Here is a 17578-nt window from a genome sequence, read left to right as displayed (position 1 = left end):
CGACCGTGGCGTTCAATTTCATCCGCACCGTTATTCAATACCGTGGCTCGTTAAGAGCATCGAACCGATTGTTTCTGCGCTTGCTCCAGGTGACGTGTCGGCTGCCTTTTCAGTTCTTTGACAGTGCTTCACAAAGTTACATCATGAGCCGGTTCAGCAAAGATATTGAAGTCATTGATGGTAGTATTGGATGGCATGTCAATTTTCTACTGCAAACGTTATTTGGCGTGGTAGGAATCATGATTACCATTGGATTCATTCTACCCGAATTTTTCATTGCCAGCGTCGTGGTCGGTAAAGTATCCTGCATGGGCGACAAATAGAGGCCTTTCGTAACAGTACATGGATATTTTCCTTTGATATGTAGCTTTCATCTACTTGTCCATCGGTATTACCTACATAAGGGCATCAAGAGAACTGAAAAAGATGAATTCTGAGACGCGGATCCCCATCTTTTCCTTGTACACCGACGCGTTAGCTGGGGTCTCGACCATCCGGGCTTACGGTCTGGAGTATACGTTGCTGAAGAAAATGTTTTATCATCTGGATCAGAATATGCGACCCTTTTACACCTTGTGGACCACCAACCGGTAAGCGAGACGAGATCTGAAAGCAAGCGGTTGTGATCTGTTATGTTGTTGATTGACTTATTGAATTTTGTTTGCCTTTGACTAGATGGTTATTTGTCCGTGTGGAATTACTGGGTTCTTTCTTGTCGTTATTTATCAGTGTGATGCTCGTTCGCAAGATGGATACCATTGATGCTGGCTTGGCAGGGATTGCATTGACATTTGCCATTCATTTGCTGGAATATATTTACTGGCTAATGCGGCAATCGACCACGGTGGATATGCATTTTGAAGCCGTGGAACGCATCAATGAATTTGTAAACCTTCCACAAGAACCGCCCGGCATTGTCGAAGGATGCCGACCACCTGCAGCCGTATGTTTTTTTTTCCTTCTTTGTCCACAGTAACACTGGGTAATGATGTAGAGTCTCAACGTGTGTCAATTGCCGTAGTGGCCGGTGACTGCGGGCATTCAGGTACGCGATTTGACTGTCAATTTTGGTCCGGATGAGCAACCCATGCTGGAACATGTTTCGTTCAACGTTTTGCCTGGTGAGAAAGTGGCCATTCTCAGTCGTGCCAACGGGGAAAAGGAAGCATTGATTGCTTGCTTTTTCCGATTTGTCGATCCGCTACGTGGCTCCATCAAGATCGACGGTGTGAATATCGCTTGGGTAAATATAACCTGACGCTCACGCAGTTCTCTTGGACGTCTGATTAACCTGGCGTTTGACCTAGATTGGCGTCCAAGATCTTCGATCGAGAATGACTTTTATTCCAAAGACGGGAGGAATGATGAATGGCACGGTAAGGAGATAGAGAGCGCTTAAAACGACCAGGGTCTGACAACGAAGATTAGATTCGCAGTAATTTGGATCCATTCGGTGAATACGACGATTATGAGCTGTGGCAGGCTTTATACCGCGTTGAGCTGGCATCGTTACCTTCTTCTGAAACTACAGATAATAACAATGGTAACATCATTGAAGACCTGGATATGGAAATACAAGAAGACGATGAACGGCTGTCCATCGGGACCAGGCAACTCTTGTGCATGGCGAGAGGCATTCTTCGCGATTGCACAAGGCTGGTTATCATGGAAGAGGTCGACCTGACCGATGAAATGAATCACAAAATTAAACATATTATCCACCGGGAATTTGAAGGATCAGTAAGTGAAATGACCTGAAGCCAATGTGTTAGCTCATCTCATTTATTGTTATAATGATTATTTAGACCATGTTAGTTATTACAAATCGTCTTCAGAGTACCCGCCATTATGACAGGGTACGGTGTTATATATTCGATCGAGACTCGATGAAAATACTGATTTTGTTTTTGGTTAGGTGTTAGTATTCGATCACAGGATAGTTGCTGAAGATGATACACCGGGGGAATTGCTTAGCAGTCAAAGTATGTTACGATCGCTGTTTGAGCGAGCCGGGATTCTAACAGAAGAAGAGGAAATGGAAGAAGATCTAGAGGAATAGAAAAAAAATGTAATGATAATCGAGGATCGTCATCCTTTTCTTTCCCTTTCTGCCTATTCCCCATGTTCATGGTTCCCCTGTAGTTTTCTAATAACACATAATGGCCCGTACTGAACCTGGGTTGTCTGAATGAACTCTCATTAAGATAAAGGTTGTTGGCCTACTTGAAAGAGCCAAAGCAGGTCGGTTTATTTTAGCAGTACAAATCACGGTTCACTCTCCCTTGGTTGGAGAGGGCGAAATTTCTGTTATACATTTTGTAATATACTGGGAGTGTAATGACGTATTTGCTTATTGCTTATTGCTTGTTGGCTTCGAGCTTGGCGTAGAATGCATCGCGACGCTGAACGTTGGGAATGTGGTAGAGGTTCCACCAGGCGGCTCCACCAATGGCACCAAGACCGAGAGCAATGGAGATGTCCTTGATGATCTGTCTGCGGAATTTACCGGTAATGGGAGCAATCATGGCGTTTGGGATTTCGAAGAGTGAGGGGAGAAGGAAAAAAATATTGGTCACTAAATGTTTTGACTGTGTAGAAAAAAAAATCCAAAAAAATCAAAGTCAGCAAATACGCAAGGGGATAAACCAGCTGAAAACAAAAAATTTACATGTAAGCATGAGCCCGTGACGTAATCCACTCAAAAAATCTCGCATCGCGCCATCCACTTGCCACTAGCACTACAAAGTCATGCCTTGAAAAAGCGCGTATCTATTAGTAAACACGTATGCATCACTTTACAGTCCTCTACTTTGTTTGGAATATCATCCTCTCATATCAACGTCTGTGTATGCGTGCTGGTTGTGGCGCGCGTGTGTGCCTGATTTAGCTGAAACGAAAAATACCTTGGGTCCTACTTCAGTTGCGGCTGGGGGATGAAATCCCGAGTGCCTCATCCGATCCATCGCGTTATGATTGTGCGCGATAACTTTATTATGGACGGATTGAATAACATTTTTTCTCTCAAAGAGACAGCCTAAATCGGGTTTCCCGGGCCATCCAATCCGTGGCACTTGAGAACATGCTGCATCTGGATCTGAGAAAATTTGGTTTCAATCGCCTGGAGTTTCTCCTAGGAACAGACGAACTTTGCTTCGTACAGAGGGATCGCATACTCAGTTGCCATCGTTGCACCAACTCAACCAAACTTTTTTTTTTGAGGCACCGCCCATATTTCAACAGGTTGGCTTTTTTTTTTCATGGATGGCGGGTTCTGGAACGGGCATTTAGTGTCAATGCTTTTTTCTTTTTGGAGGCTCTCCTTGTCTTTTTTGTGGATTGGATCCATGGTTGAACCAATGCTTTTTCGGGTTCCACAATCCATGAAAGGGTCGGTTCCAATCTCCTAACAGCCTCCTCACAACTCCGCAGATGCAGGCCAAAAACGCGCGTACAAGAGGGGATATGAAGCAAAAATCAATCGGATTTGAAGACATGGTGTTGTTTTGGGTTTGACTGTTGCTTTTTTGTTTGCAACAGCATCGTGGAAAATGGACGCATCCATTCACTCACGCATTTCATGTAACGCATGGTAATTGTTCAAGGATAGGGAATAAATAAGATATATGTATTGGATTTCTGCGAGTCTAATAGCGTGGTGGTGGAGATTGAGGAGAAGGAGGGGAATAGGCGGAAGAGCTGTCGATGTGAAATGAATCCAATTTATCCCGATTTCCTGTATTGGCGATTGTTGGTGATTCGGGAATAATACGATCCGGTCGTCCGCCCGTGGCTTGCTGCATCATCATCATATGGTGTTCATTCTCTCTTTCCAGCCGTTTTCGCATACCTTTCACGCTTTTAACAATATACCAGATCAATAATGCCAGGAAGAGTAAGCCGAGAACAATAATAAACACAAATCGGTTATGTTGTTTCAGCCAGCTTTCGTCTTGTTTTGGTAAAGGATTGCCGGAACCATCAAACCCACTGTTTTGACCTGTCGGTGTAGAATACGGTGTGAACGAAGTATTGGATACGGACGGAACCGATGAAGAAGGTGCGGTTGGAAACGATGAAGGAACAATCGAACTGTTGAGCGATGATGATGATGATGACGATAATGCGGAAGAGGGACTAGCCACAGGAGAACTGGTGACCATAGTGGAGGAGACGGTAGAAGAGATATCTTGCGCCAGCGCGATGGAGAACAGGGCGGCTACTAGTATTAGTGTAACCATATGAGCGGTTGGCATGATACGGATGGTGGGGAGGGAGTGAGCACCGTTCAATACAGTTGGCAGAAAAACACAAATGGCCACTATTCTAAGTTTAAAAGGAGTAGCAAAGGAACGTTCCAAGAGAGAATCAAAAAATAACTTTTGAAAACAGACAGAGAGGGAAAACAGAAAGGGAACAAAAAAAAAAAAAAAAAAAAAAAAAAAAAGATCGAACCGAATTGGATTTCAGCCGCCCCTATTAAGTTTACGAAGAAGGGAGGCTTTGAAGAAAAAAAAAGTCTGGATCGTTTGTCCATGCCCTGAGTGTTAATTTTGTGCACTTCACTTGGTCAGTCCGTCAGACCGTCACCAGCAAATGGTCCATGTAAACTTCAGCCAACGTGAACGGTCTTTTTTGTAGGTTTGTGAAAATGCAGTAATGATCTTGCTCTTTCTTTTATTTTTATTTTTTTTATTTGGACGAGCTTAATGGCCATACTTATATTTTATTCGACAATATACAGTTTTCCAGAAAGGAAGTCGCTGGTTTTGAATTTTGATGTCGTGCAAAAAAACCTTGGTTTGGCTCTTCAAGGGGAACATGAATAACGAGGTCACCGTTCCGGCAAGGTTTTTCGACTTTTATTGCGGAATAATTCTATAGCGCTGAATTAGAAAAAAAATAAGATTATTATCACCATTATACCAATCGAACAAGATGATCTATCCATATCGAAGCATTATCATTCTTCATCTGCATATAGGTATCATTTTGTCACGGTAGAGAAATTGGCAGATTGGTGAAAAGCGAGTGAATGGACAGAAATTATTCTGACATTAGTGAACGACTTGTTTTCTTTTGAGAAAAACCCGTATTAGGAACCCTATTTCGGCTGCTTATCAGTCCATCAGCGTAGATTCTGACTATAGGTCGTCATTGAGACCGATTTACTTGTCAAAAACTTTATGCGTCATGACAATCCTCCAATAACAACATCCGATCCCTTCACTACAACTCGGTGCGCTGCTGTGTATGTGAGAAGAGAGCCAAATAGAAAAGAAATTGGATGTTACAGTGAGATTTGGCTAAATAGGATGCTGATTTGTGTATTGGTTTGAAACTGCTATTGTCTTGCGTAACACGAGCATAATCATCAGGTTTGGGGACTGGGAAGAATTTCAAGGACAGCAACCGGCTGAAGGAAGGTTTTGATCCAGTCGCTCAATGGAGCCAGCTGTGTTACTGTTGCCATGGTTTTTTTTTTTTTTTTTTTTTTTTTTTTTTTTTTTTTTTTTTGGTAGGAAACTATTGATCCAAGCTACTGTTGCCATGTGGCTTTTTGTAGAGGACCATCTCGAAAATTTATTTGAGCGAGTGTCTTGTGAGTGGCTCACCCAGATTAGCTAAAACGGAGATTCAAACTAAGGGTTTTAAATTGTCTGAACAAAAGGGTATTCAAAAAGAGTTCTCGGGCGATCAGTGAATATATGTGCTGCAGATGTTCTCATGATGAAAAGGAACGCATCAAAACTGAACTTCCAGTGGGCCAACCAGCGACTGTGACAAAAGGAAAGCAACGGTCAAGGAACAGAGAAAAGGGTTAAAAGGAAAGGATAATCTGTATAGCGCGGGTCGATGTCGGTGGAGGACGGGGTCGTGAGAAAAAAATCAGACCATACAGACGGACCACACAGGTCATTTCTTAGGACAAACTTCTTGCATTTATTTATATACAACGGGTAATGGATATTGCGGATGGTGAGAAGTGACATCTTTAGGTGTGTCCAGATGGATCCAGAAAGAGCTACTAGAAATTCATATTGGCGTCCAGTGAAGGTGGAATAGTCTGAAAAAGTTTTTCTCTTTCTGTGGGCAGGACCTGCTGGTGAATTGTCTAGTCTGGGAGTGTCTTTTGGGATATCGTTTTTGGAGGAAACCGTTTGTCAGTCATCCTGTGAGATAGCCGCACCCTGTGAGGTCAATTTTGGCTGTTGCCTAAGATCTAACCGGGTCTTGAAAGTTAATTCCGTAACAATAAATGTGTGGACATTCGTTTTTCCCACATACTGTAGTTGAATGTTCAACTATACCATCCACTTTCTACACTTTGATTAGCTGTTGCAAAGTCGATTTTTGCTTATTTTGGTATTGACAGATAGATTAAAAATTTTATTTTGATTATGTCAACGAAAGAACTACTGGCTCCGGTGTCTACCAGGGCTCACTGACGTACACTCTGTACAAGAAGGAGAGAAAAATTGTGTCAGTGTCCAGTTTGTGAAGTTGTTTTGGTACGGTTACATACCATGTTTTTGGAGATTCAGTTTCTCCATGTTGACTGGCAACAGAAGGGACTTAGGATTCTTCGGTTCTGGCTGCTCTGTTGGCCACACCACCCTTCTTCTTGGCGTCCCAGTACTCTTGGCAATGGTGGCCGGGAATAAAATAACCTCTAATGTGGGAATCGTAGAGGATGCGCTGGAGGAGGGGGTTCCAAGGCCAGATTGAAGAGTAGTGGGGAAAGAGGATCACCTTGGGGGACACCTCGCCGTTGGCATACGGAAGGAGAAATATGGCCATTCATGTTGAATGCCATGGTTGTGCCGAATAAGAGGTGGAGAATAAACTGACCAAGTGAGTCCGGGAAACCCCAGTGTTTAAGAACGCGTTCGAGGTAAGCTGAACGTACGCCTTTTCTTAGTCTAGTAGAAGGCTGCCGCAGGGACATCATGACGGGAGGCATGGTCCATGATAACTTCATCAGCATATCATTGTCCATAAAGGTGTGGTTGCTGGTTTTCTTCGCATCATCTTTTTGCACTCTAGAAACCTTGCAGGGCGTAAGCCGCTTCGGACGACCGTTTTGCGCTTGTTGTTGAGTAGCATTTGGTGAAACATGTCCTGTGTTTCGGCCAATTGGCGTTGCATATGGTCAAAATCTTGGCGAGAGACGGAGTCAGACGTAACAGTTGATAACAGAAGAGGACGAGATTGAGGGGAGGCGATAATGGCGGAGAACGGCCTGGAGATAGTCCGGATAAAGACGGCCATAGGCTTTTTCTTGGTCCAGGAGAAGGCCAACTGCGATGAGGCGGGCGTTCAGTAGGCGAGCAAATATCTTTGCGTCTGTGTTGATAAAACTGATGGGTCGCCACTTGGTCGCCTTTTTTTGGGAGTGGTACCACGCATGTCTAACACCAGAAAACGGAGAATAGGGTAAAGGATAAGACCTCGTGATATAGAGAGTAGTAGAGCAAATTGGTTCGCATAAAACCATTCCAACGGCTTTTGAATGCTGAGTGACCCTACTGACTCGGTTAGCAATGTGAAAGGCCCCCAAAGCTCCGGCGAGGCTGGGTCATTACTTTCCACAATGACTTCCGGCGACTGTGGGTCCAGTCAACGGCTCTCAGATGGCCAGCTTTCGACGAGATGTCACGAAGCTCCCCCGAGAAGTCTCCGGCGCATTCAGTGTCTGGGACTCCGCCATATACTGCCCGATTCGAGCCTGCACTGTTGGAGGCAGATACAGCGAGTTCCCGTCTTTACCGTATGCGCCTTGCAACATTTTCCAAAACTGCTTCCCGATTCCTAAACCGAGAAGGTGCATTTCGTCGATTGCGTAGAAGAAGGGGCCATGGAAGGAGGACAAAGTCGCCAACGGAGAGCCGTACAGGTTTCTTTGCTCGTCTGTCGTCGGCATATACGCGCGGTTCGGGCGTAAAAGCGACCGAGCGACTGGGTTCAACCCCTTCTGCAACGGCGAAAGGCAAATGACGATTGTACATTTTGTCGTCCTCAATCTTCCTGCTGTCATCCGCACTGAAAGCAGGTACATGTTGCAGACTTCGGTTGTGCCTGGCCGGTCGCAGCCAAAAGATCTCCACAGCTTCTAAAGGCCTGTACTTGACGCGTTACGTCTCCTTGGTGGTTCTGGCGTAGCCGTCAAAATCCACGACGGCCATACCACACCCCTCAAGGCGATTCTACTTTTCGTTGGAGGAGATATTCCCGCGCAAGCAAAGATGTGCAGGCACAGTGGGCATCAAGCGTATTTTGGATGTCGACTGTGCGCTATTAAGGGCGAATGGGAGGGAACGAGGGTGACTGATGTCTAGTTGTAATACAATATCAGACCACTTTATACAACTTGATGGGACGTCCTACGCTGAATGACGTAAGATATCGATCAATTACACATCAAGATGTATAGTTTGCTCGTCAGATCGCTGGAATTGCCTTACTGTTTTGAAGGCCTGGCCATCAAACACATCTTGCTGGACAGTCGATACGCTTTCGTCGGTTGAGGGTGAAAAGCAGCTCACGGATCGGACGGTCGTTGAACATGAGCGCAAGCTGCTTGGCTAAGGGAAGGTACGTCATTTGTTGCAGCGGTTGCAAACGCGCCGTGGTGTGACCTCTTCGCCTAAATCGCCTTTCACCGCAGAATCGGCACTGCTCGTCGGGACCAGCGGTCGTCGTTGGGGAGCCGGACATCTTGCAACGCCCAGGACACATGTCATACCGAACAGGTGTCACTGAGTATTGTCTCAGTAAATTTGACTTGGCCATGTAATTGCTTGGCAACAGGGGCAAAATGGTCGTCAAGGTAATTATTGACCAGCATGATCATCGACTCCATGAATCGACGGAGAATTTTGTGGTCTAAAGCAAGCTGGTGCAAGTCCACGTCGCGCTTTTCGAGCATACAGGGCGAGCAGTTGCTGAAATCCAACACCCTGGAAGCTCCCTGGCCGTAATGTCCATGCTGTTGCAGAGTATACATCTCCTCCTCCTTGTCCTCTTCTTCCGAATCCTCGGACGACTTCACCTGAATCCTCAACATCTCAGACTCCGCATGAGGCTGAACCAAATCACCAATGGCCTGGAATTCAACCTCCTCCATGACTACGTCTTCGTAATCAGATCCGGCTGACTGATTAGGGAATTAAGTTCTATAATATGTTCATATAAAAGTCTAAATCTTTCCATAGATAGACTTACATAGCTGGATTCACCATCAATGAACGGACCAAACTTCTTTCTGGCAATTTTTTCGCTACACTGGAGTAATGACGGCGTGATGGAAACGTGCACGGCAAAAACGAGACGGGTAACTAAAACTTTTGCTGAAAGCTTTAACAAACTATCTTCTCATGATGAGTCGTGCAATAGAACAGTGGTGAAAGAGGATGGAAAGTATGGCGTAGGGCAGTCCGCCAGGACCAGGACTGCCATGGGCAACGGTGTACGGTTTGCTGTAGTTCAGTCAATGAAAAAGGAGCTTAAAGGCAAAGGTTGGGAAATTACCTTTCAGAGCAATAAGAAGATAAAGTTTTTGGTCCGGCCTTACTGCTCGTTCTTTGTTTTACTTATTTGAATAACTTCATTTAAGAATGTACGGCTTTGACTACACCTTATTCAAGCTGAATTAAGTTGATTGTCATTGTGTCAAGTGCACCGAACAATTGCCTTCTGGTGAATTGCGGCACCAGCAAAGGACACGCAAACTAGCCGGTGCTCATATTCGCGAGAAGAACCGCATCTCACCTTTGCTTTCCGTTAAAGGTACTGCAAAATCGAATAATAATAATTTTAGTCATTGCTAAAACTTGCAACGTTATAGAACCCGTTTCCAAAATCCCGCCTTCTGGAGCTGATATAGATGTTGTTAAAGACGAACGTGGGAACATTCCCAGCACTGTGGATGACGCTGTTCTCGGTAAAATATTAACAGACAATGTGGGAAATACTCTGGACACAGAAGGCAACGCCCGTACTACGTCTCAGAAGATTTTATGGAAGGAATTCGACGATGAGCGCATATGAGATGGACTCTAGGAAGTAGGTGGCATAATTTCGTTCGCTTCCTCTTTTTGGCCTTGAATGTCGATTGGTCTTAACCGGTCGATACCGACCGCGATCACCAGATCCAGAGTAAAACAAGGCCGAAACCCAGTTGATATGCCTTCTTCAGGAGATCGTGCCACTGATGGTAGCGACCCTCTAATAAAATCCTTCGTACTGAAAGATTCATTCATTATTTGCGACCGCTCGTTGACGAACTGGGATCGCTTTACACTGGCGTCGTTGTCGTGATGGACGAATTCGCGAAGCTTTGCTGATGGTCTCTTTTTCGTTGTCTTTATTCGAAAACCTCATTCACCTCTCATCCATTCTTTTCTGCCGCTATCTCGCTCTTCGCCTCACCACAACAAGGGAAGATCATCCACGAGGAAGTAAATCTGGGCACATCCCAAAGTCGAGATACTGAGTAATGTGGTATCAAAACAAGGACTCAAGACCAACCCGCAGAACGTCGCAAAATTCCAAAAACGATGAAACCACTTCAATGATTTACGAGAAACGGTAGATAAACTACGCTTTGGTCTGGAAATATGCTCCAATAATGTTGATTCTTTTATATCGGATCCTCTGTTCGCGACAGAATGTGCCGAGCATCTTGTTGGTCATTTCATCGACGAAACCACTCACGATTTCCTTTGGCGAAGCTGACATGTGGCGTAGAAGAAATAGCCGGCGAATTCCCATGCTCATTCCTGACGTACCGTATACCATGCCGACCGTCTGTAATTCCGAAGAAAAAGGCAAGAAACAATGACGCACCAAACCATGATGCTCTGTGGATGCCAGGACGCCCATGTCACAAGGGATGGTTTGGTTCATAGTCACTTACTTTACGTGCACGACATCATCGACGACAGCCGTATGAACGTTTTGCAGATAGACTTGGCAGTACTGAGTGTTTAATCACATGATGCAGTCGCGATCGTTAGCCAAACTTTGGTGGGATCGTTGCCAGTTGACATCGCACCCCCGCTGCATGACTTACTTGGAGCAGCAACCCAACAGAACTACAACACAAAACCCTTGTCTTGCAGTGCTTGGTAACAATGGCAAGACCAGTGTCTGATATTGGCCATCTTCAACATAGAAACATACAGTTCCCAGATGTCAGCTTCGGAACCGACGGAAATTCTGATTCGTTCCCAGCAAGCCAAATAAACCGGCATGAAGTTGACACTGCGCCCGGACGACGATTGAGACATGTGCCCGATTGTCACGCTGTATTTTTTTACACAGAAAACGAACGAAATCCGCAACACTTTACCGGCAGTCCATATATTAATTCTAACCTATTTGGAGCACGAAAACCAATTACCTCGGTCACACCATCAACGATCGCTAATGGTTTAAATCGATACAGTATACTCCCGTATGATTCGCGGGCAGTACGAATGCAGTCGAGCAATCACATTCAATTGAGGCAATCCAGCAACATGCAAACAGGAGCAGCAACTGGGCAACTGCAATACTTTCGAAAAGTATTACTATAACCAACACAGCAAAACGATCTGCTAGTACAAAGGCACCAGCTCAATTCCGTTGGTGGACAACCATATCATACCACGTTGAGGGATAGAGGGGAGTCAAAGGGCACTGTGGTGGGAACGCGTACCGCATTTGTGCTTCGTCAAGTTCGTCTTTGAACTTTTATTTCCAATGTACAGTATCATATACTGTAAAAAGAGTCTCTCTTATGCAAAGCGTCCGATTCATCTTGCCAATTCTTTTCTTGCGGCTGTATTTTGGCAAAGGCTCGTTTCGCCGAACGGTTAAATTCCAGTGCAAGCGACACGATATTTTGTTGCAACAACGTGGCGGGAAAGTTGTCAAGGGAAGAATTCATCTTTTACCACAACCTTTCATTGTTGGTGCAAATCACATCGACGGCATTTACCAAATCTTGCCTTTGTTGAGTTTCAAACGCAGAACACTCCACGGCGAGCCGATAAGGGTTCATAGTGTAGAGGGTCAGAAAGGGAATGTTCATACAAGGTTGAAGATTGTCAATCAGACACATTGAATGCCTGCAGAGGTGATACATCGTTCAGATTGACTTCTTCGTACGATAGCTTGAACTTGAAACAAGATAGTAGCCCTTCGTCCAGAACTGGGCGATACAGAACACACTGCATCCATGGTTTACCAACGACAGGTGTGAATTTGGAGCTGAATGTCGACGGGAGAGTTAACCAATGCAAAACACCAGCACCAACGGATAGGATTTGCACAATTGTGTAGCACTTTGACTGTATCTGACCAATTGTTGCATAAAAGCTTCATTCAATATGGACTGCACCTCGACCAGAATTGGTGGCAATGAGGTTTGAGTGCCCAGACAAGGACATATACAATATCAATGCGCGAGCCATTGTCCCATTCGGTGCTTGAGGTGGTATAAGTTCCTTTTGAGACATTCAACAGACCCGAGGTATGATAATAATATCAATTGCAGTTGATATTCTTAGGATGGATTTGCTCATTTGATCCGTTCCAGGCAACTGATCCGGTGGTAACCTGCACGTATGAAGGTCGTCAACCACTACAAAATAAGTCAGGCGATTAGTGAAACTAAAATACCAGAGGAGGATATAAATTCAGAATATCCACTTACTCTCATAATCTTCACTGTCTGGCATGCAACACGGCAACATTTTGTTGGAAAAACTAAAAAAGTCGAAAAAAAAAAGCCAAGACATGAAGATAAATAAAAAATCCAGCACACTGCATCATCATTGACAATGCACCGCTGACGCCAATGTTATGGAACCAGTCACAAAGAAGAATGGACTAGCTGCCTTTTTGTTCTCGCTTCCAAGTAAATTCTCTTGGGAACTTCCTCCCCCCTATAAAATTATTTCGACTATGATAGCTTCAGATCCTGCAACAGAGTTCGTACCACCGAAGGGTCCCCCCCCCCCCTCCTTATCGCCCCTGTGAAAAATCTGTATCCGAGAAACTTCATCATCCCAACAACTTCACCCGCGGCATCAGCTTCGTCCCGTCGCCTCTTGCATTCCAAGCCTCCCTGGCTTGCGGAACCCGAACCTGCTGCTCATTTTCTCTATGCTTGCCCCAAGAAACGGCCTTGTAGTCATCAGCTGGTCTGATATAATATGTTTGTTATTAATTAAGCTTTTTTTCATTGTCCCCAAAAAGTTTATCATATTTAATAATTTTTGTTTTTTATCTTATTTCTCGTCACCCATCGAAATTGATAAAGCCGTATAGCGTCTATCCTTTCTGATCATGCCTTCCACGGTGCCTTTCTCTGTTATCGTTACTGGCATTCTGTGTGGCCTATGGAGCGCACAGGAGGAAGCTATATTTGATACAGTTCCCTTTGACGCAGAATCTTTGTTAATCACATTGATGTCTATGCTGGCTTCTAGGCAGAATCTACGACTGATGGACTGTGGACTGATAACCATCCCAAAAAGGGTTTCAATACCGTTTTTCTCAAAGAAACAAGTCGCTTATGTCAGAATATTCTGTCGCCGATTTGCAGATTTTCCTACCGTTACAAAATGAACCATATCCATTGTGATAATAGTCTTTTTCTTTTCTAATTCAGCACATTATACAATTATCCCGCAATATAGTCTAAAATCTTGGCCGAAGTGGTGACCTCGCTATTCATGTTCCCCTTTGGCGAAGACAGAGAAAAGTGCCTGATTTTTGTCTCAAGACACTGGTGTGGGATTGTGACCGTCAAATCTCTCTTTGATGTCATCTTGTATTTTTAAACTCAGCATTTGCTTTTGCGTGCCGTAGGGCGTGGTCCGCTTGTTATTGAAGAAAAAATTGTTATTTTTCCTTGCTTTTCTCACATAGAAAATCATCATGTCGTTGCTCGGTAGCGTTTCTGGTTTCGCCGCTTTCGGTGTGCTTGTCCGTACATACGCTCTTGGATTGCAGAAACGCCCTCTCTTTTCCAGTAAGCATCATGTCCCCTTTATTTATTTATTTTTATTTCCTCGTTGGTCGATGCATGCCAACTAATCATGGGATTCGCCGACTCGTGTAATTAGACCCCAGTGGCCATGCTATTGCTGCTGCTGTGTTTGGCGGTTTCGGTTACTACGTCCACGGATTGCAACAGCGACAGGAAGATCTCATTGAAAGCAAGAAGGAGGTTCTGTTGAAGAACAGAGCACGCGCAGAAGAGATCGCGAAAAAGCAGGCAGCATTCACACAGTAAAAAGAAAACAAATTTATGATAAAAAAAAACCCGCATACTACCCGAACACGTCGAAAGGATAGATTTGAACAACGAGAAAATATACATTTATTTTTAGCCCATCTGTCACGGAAACAGAACAAACGAATGATTGATATGCAACAGGAGGGCGACATAGAGAGGGGTGGTGGGGTTTCGTTTTTATATGATACAGAGTAACTTGAGCCACTAGCAAAGATGGTATTACAGATGAACATCAGCGAAAAAAGAAATCCTTGATTTTTATGCGTCCCATTTTTGGCTTTGTTCCAATTCTTTCTTCTGTTTTTCTTCTGCACGGATGCGTTCGACGTTTTTGCGCAAGATGGAGGTCAGTTTGAGAATGTTCTTTTCATAGCGGGCGGACACGGGAATGATGGGGATATCGTTGGCTTCGGCTTGTAAACGGAAAAGATTATCTTTGGCGGTTTGCACCAGATCTGCCTTGTTGGCGACAATCAGTGATTGCCGTTTGGTTAAACCTGGTCGGTACGCTTCCAATTCGTACTGCAAGGTTTTCACGTCTTCCCAAGGAGCAGGACCGCTGAGATCGACGACATAGACCAAGAGTTTCGCTCGTTCCACATGGCGCAAGAAGGCGTGTCCAAGACCGATGTTACGATGTGCCCCACGAATCAGTCCGGGAATATCGGCGACAGTAAGTTGGTACTGATCGGCGTAATCGACCGTGCCCACAAAAGGATGCAGTGTAGTAAATGCGTATGCGGCTTGTTTCGGATGCGCATTAGAAATAGCCCCTAATAAACTAGATTTGCCTGCATTGGGGAGTCCCACAAGACCAATATCAGCAATGGTTTTCAGCTCCAACTCGAGAGATCGAGTTTCGCCTTTACGTCCACGAGTCGCCCATTTCGGTGATCGGTTCTCGGTGGTGAGAAAGTGAGGATTGCCATACCCTCCTGCACCGCCACGGCAGACAATTAATTCCTGTCCTGGTTCGGTCAAATCGGCTTCAATGTGTGCCACTTTTTCCGTACGTTCGCGCCATCGCAAATACCGATCCTCTTCATCCATCAAGCGTTCCGCTTGTTTGAAAAAGTCGACGCGTCCTGCCACGGGCTGCGGTTGTTCGGTGCGAGGAAAGTACACCCATCGTGCTTCACGCTGTCTTTCTAATGCGTCTTCATCACTTTCCTCCTCCTCGTCTTCGTCGGTTCGCCGCTTTTCCATCGTGACTTCACGCACAATGGTGCCTACAGGTACGTTGATCACCAGATTCTCACCCATAGTGCCATGGCGACCACCTCCCATCCCGTTTTGTCCACGCTTCGCGGAAGCGACGTGGCCAAGGTGACGAAGCGTACTTTCATCCGCCGAAGCTCTCAAAATCACACTACCGCCACGGCCTCCATTACCGCCATTCGGTGGTCCTTTGGCCAAGTATTTTTCCCGATGAAACGATACGCAACCATCACCCCCATCACCTCCTCTGGCCACGATGCGCACGAAATCTACAAATTGTCGTCCCTGTTTTGATTTTTTTTATAGACTCAATTAGCGTCGAGATGGCATAGAATCGATCTCTTCAAAAGGATGCTTGCCTTGCCACGTAGCTTATACTCAATCGATGCCGGTGATCGTGCTCTGGTTGCAGGATCGGAAGGATCGGAGGTGAACCACCGTGTTGCTATGCATTGCCAAGACACGCGTTGCCATGTCGTTTTTGAGCACGAGCGTATAACGTAAGGTTGTGAAAGCACTTTAGTCAACATTGAATACCAATTAAGCGATAAAGATCCAAACGAATCTTTGCTCTTTTTTTCTCTGCTCTGAAGGTCTTTTTTTTTAACTCTCTTTTTTTTTCCCAAAATGGTGGTCACAGTTGGACGCGAATATAAGTAACTAAAGCATCTAGGCTGTTCTCAGAATCAAGTGGACGCCACTGTCGGTCCACACGGGTTTGCTCAGCTCGCCGACTTGGAGGTTAAAAGTGGCGTCCTCAAAAGGCTTCTGCATTTGCCCGCGTTCGAAATAGCCAAGATCACCTCCCCGTTTGGCACTCGAACAATCGGAATAATTGGTAGCCAAAGCGGACAATGTGTCCTCTCCAGCTTCGATACGTTTCTGATACTCCTCAATGATGTCTAACGCTTCTTCTTTGCTACGCGTAATATTTTCCTGTAACACAGTGTGAGTGGCGGCGCGAACCGACAGCGGCATCTATTGTGTACCTCTCTCCATGAACTGGGTCTCCTGGAACCAATGTATTTCACTAGAAGATGACTAGCGCGCACACGTTCGGTATCGTCAGCCGGAGGAGCATCCCATCGGCTTTCTTTGGTCACCGTGTTGAAATAGTAGTCTTTGTTGTAAGTTCGAGAATGGCGAATAACCCAATTGGCTGGCAAGTCCTACAAAAAAAACCATCGTCATTGGTTTGACGTTCTTCTCTCTTGCCATCTTTTTACCTGGTTCTGCTTACCATGATGTTTCAAAAAACCAAGTGAGAGAAGAAGTAACTGTCAATTATGAGTGCCGATGACGAGAATTCAAGCTCGACGGGTTTTTTTTAGTGGCGAAAACGGCTGTATTTCCGCAAAAAAAAAGGGTGTCACATGGTATAAAGGGAAATGGCTATTTTTGGCATTGGTTTGTGTCTGCTCCTTTCATCACTCCGAAAAGAGATTGTCCAAAAATTGGTTCTTGTCATCTGGAGTTTAGTCGAAATAGTCGAACATGTATTTTAGGGTTTGGTAAACCGCAACGTATTTCATGAACTGCCATATAACTACCACAGTTTTATCTGTGGAAAGGAACAGCGTAGCGATGCGAGTTGGGTACAAAAATGGTTTCCAAGTAGCTGATCTCACTGCAACTTATGCCGTCGTTGATGGTTCAGCCTTCCACATTGTTTAAAACGTGATAAAAAGAAAAGGTTTGGATGCGCGAATGATGCTTAAAATATTATGCACATACTATGAAACATCGCCGTTACTCCAGGAGAGGTGCTTAGAATTGTTTTTTGCAAGGCTATCATAGGGGACTTCAGTAATATAGGAAGCAGTGTACATGTGTGTATCAAGTAAAAGCTTTACGAATCAAATGAAAAAAAAGGTATCCTAGTATTTATTTATACATGCATCGTGTACTTTAACAAGAAGATATAAAAGTTCTTCCTTTATGATATATCGCAGCGGACAGCACAGAGGCCATTCTTACTGTCCTTGCCCTATAAAGAAGGCCCATGGTTATCCATGTAGGAAATCATTTGTCCAATTATAAGAACGAGTGAGTGAGTGAGTGTCAGGGTAAATA

The 17578-nt window shown here is 44.8% G+C and overlaps 8 protein-coding genes across 8 annotated transcripts; 3 read left to right on the top strand and 5 right to left on the bottom strand.

Annotated features, from left to right (window-relative positions):
* Positions 1–555: 555 nt before the first annotated feature.
* BYT42DRAFT_496142 (P-loop containing nucleoside triphosphate hydrolase protein) lies at positions 556–2059 on the top strand (the record flags this gene model as incomplete). The annotated part of the gene is made up of 7 exons (XM_051564405.1): positions 556–590; positions 676–943; positions 1022–1243; positions 1308–1376; positions 1429–1740; positions 1806–1856; positions 1916–2059. 7 exons carry the CDS (start codon positions 556–558, stop codon positions 2057–2059), a joined length of 1101 nt encoding a protein of 366 aa, XP_051423966.1.
* A 184-nt stretch (positions 2060–2243) lies between these two features.
* On the bottom strand, positions 2244–2842 carry BYT42DRAFT_333383 (uncharacterized protein). Its single transcript, XM_051563087.1, has 2 exons — positions 2669–2842; positions 2244–2588 (listed from the first exon to the last, which is right to left on the bottom strand). Exon 2 carries the CDS (start codon positions 2523–2525, stop codon positions 2358–2360), a length of 168 nt encoding a protein of 55 aa, XP_051423965.1. The 5' UTR covers positions 2526–2588; positions 2669–2842; the 3' UTR covers positions 2244–2357.
* Positions 2843–3498: 656 nt separating this feature from the next.
* BYT42DRAFT_333381 (uncharacterized protein) lies at positions 3499–4423 on the bottom strand. Its single transcript, XM_051563086.1, has one exon. It carries the CDS (start codon positions 4251–4253, stop codon positions 3645–3647), a length of 609 nt encoding a protein of 202 aa, XP_051423964.1. The 5' UTR covers positions 4254–4423; the 3' UTR covers positions 3499–3644.
* Positions 4424–6422: 1999 nt separating this feature from the next.
* On the bottom strand, positions 6423–8475 carry BYT42DRAFT_644854 (uncharacterized protein). Its single transcript, XM_051572641.1, has 5 exons — positions 8137–8475; positions 7768–8076; positions 6779–7040; positions 6524–6696; positions 6423–6454 (listed from the first exon to the last, which is right to left on the bottom strand). Exons 1-4 carry the CDS (start codon positions 8181–8183, stop codon positions 6574–6576), a joined length of 741 nt encoding a protein of 246 aa, XP_051423963.1. The 5' UTR covers positions 8184–8475; the 3' UTR covers positions 6423–6454; positions 6524–6573.
* Positions 8476–11283: 2808 nt separating this feature from the next.
* BYT42DRAFT_496247 (uncharacterized protein) lies at positions 11284–11436 on the top strand (the record flags this gene model as incomplete). Its single annotated transcript, XM_051564411.1, has 1 exon — positions 11284–11436. A coding segment is annotated over one exon (153 nt), but the record flags the coding sequence as incomplete, so codon positions are not given.
* Positions 11437–13892: 2456 nt separating this feature from the next.
* On the top strand, positions 13893–14411 carry BYT42DRAFT_569402 (uncharacterized protein). The gene is made up of 2 exons (XM_051568287.1): positions 13893–14020; positions 14115–14411. Exons 1-2 carry the CDS (start codon positions 13927–13929, stop codon positions 14282–14284), a joined length of 264 nt encoding a protein of 87 aa, XP_051423961.1. The 5' UTR covers positions 13893–13926; the 3' UTR covers positions 14285–14411.
* A 47-nt stretch (positions 14412–14458) lies between these two features.
* Positions 14459–16293, bottom strand: BYT42DRAFT_333270 (obg family GTPase CgtA). Its single transcript, XM_051563085.1, has 2 exons — positions 15865–16293; positions 14459–15790 (listed from the first exon to the last, which is right to left on the bottom strand). The coding sequence occupies exons 1-2, from the start codon at positions 16033–16035 to the stop codon at positions 14546–14548; spliced, it is 1416 nt and encodes a 471-aa protein (XP_051423960.1). The 5' UTR covers positions 16036–16293; the 3' UTR covers positions 14459–14545.
* Positions 16175–16943, bottom strand: BYT42DRAFT_636113 (peptidyl-prolyl cis-trans isomerase pin1; the record flags this gene model as incomplete). Its single annotated transcript, XM_051572494.1, has 3 exons — positions 16746–16943; positions 16495–16674; positions 16175–16441 (listed from the first exon to the last, which is right to left on the bottom strand). The coding sequence occupies exons 1-3, from the start codon at positions 16746–16748 to the stop codon at positions 16175–16177; spliced, it is 450 nt and encodes a 149-aa protein (XP_051423959.1). The 5' UTR covers positions 16749–16943.
* Between the last annotated feature and the right edge of the window lie 635 nt (positions 16944–17578).

The sequence above is a fragment of the Radiomyces spectabilis genome (assembly GCF_025331425.1).
Source record: "Radiomyces spectabilis strain NRRL 2753 chromosome Unknown BYT42scaffold_6, whole genome shotgun sequence".
Lineage (NCBI taxonomy): Eukaryota > Fungi > Mucoromycota > Mucoromycetes > Mucorales > Radiomycetaceae > Radiomyces > Radiomyces spectabilis.
Note: the sequence above shows the minus strand (reverse complement) of the source record. Positions and strands in the feature narration are given on the sequence as shown.

Bases quoted from the DNA above. Each gene is read 5' to 3' on its own strand.
- BYT42DRAFT_333383 (XM_051563087.1), bottom strand. From the start codon at position 2,525: ATGATTGCTCCCATTACCGGTAAATTCCGCAGACAGATCATCAAGGAC.
- BYT42DRAFT_333381 (XM_051563086.1), bottom strand. From the start codon at position 4,253: ATGCCAACCGCTCATATGGTTACACTAATACTAGTAGCCGCCCTGTTC.
- BYT42DRAFT_644854 (XM_051572641.1), bottom strand. From the start codon at position 8,183: ATGGCCGTCGTGGATTTTGACGGCTACGCCAGAACCACCAAGGAGAC. The intron at 8,077-8,136 runs GTAACGCGTCAA...GCGACCGGCCAG, and splicing joins GCCAGAACCACCAAGGAGAC to GCACAACCGAAGTCTGCAAC. The intron at 6,697-6,778 runs GTATGCCAACGG...CCCCTCCTCCAG, and splicing joins ATGGCCATATTTCTCCTTCC to CGCATCCTCTACGATTCCCA.
- BYT42DRAFT_569402 (XM_051568287.1), top strand. From the start codon at position 13,927: ATGTCGTTGCTCGGTAGCGTTTCTGGTTTCGCCGCTTTCGGTGTGCTT. The intron at 14,021-14,114 runs GTAAGCATCATG...TCGTGTAATTAG, and splicing joins GAAACGCCCTCTCTTTTCCA to ACCCCAGTGGCCATGCTATT.
- BYT42DRAFT_333270 (XM_051563085.1), bottom strand. From the start codon at position 16,035: ATGTTGACTAAAGTGCTTTCACAACCTTACGTTATACGCTCGTGCTCA. The intron at 15,791-15,864 runs GCAAGCATCCTT...AAATCAAAACAG, and splicing joins AGTATAAGCTACGTGGCAAG to GGACGACAATTTGTAGATTT.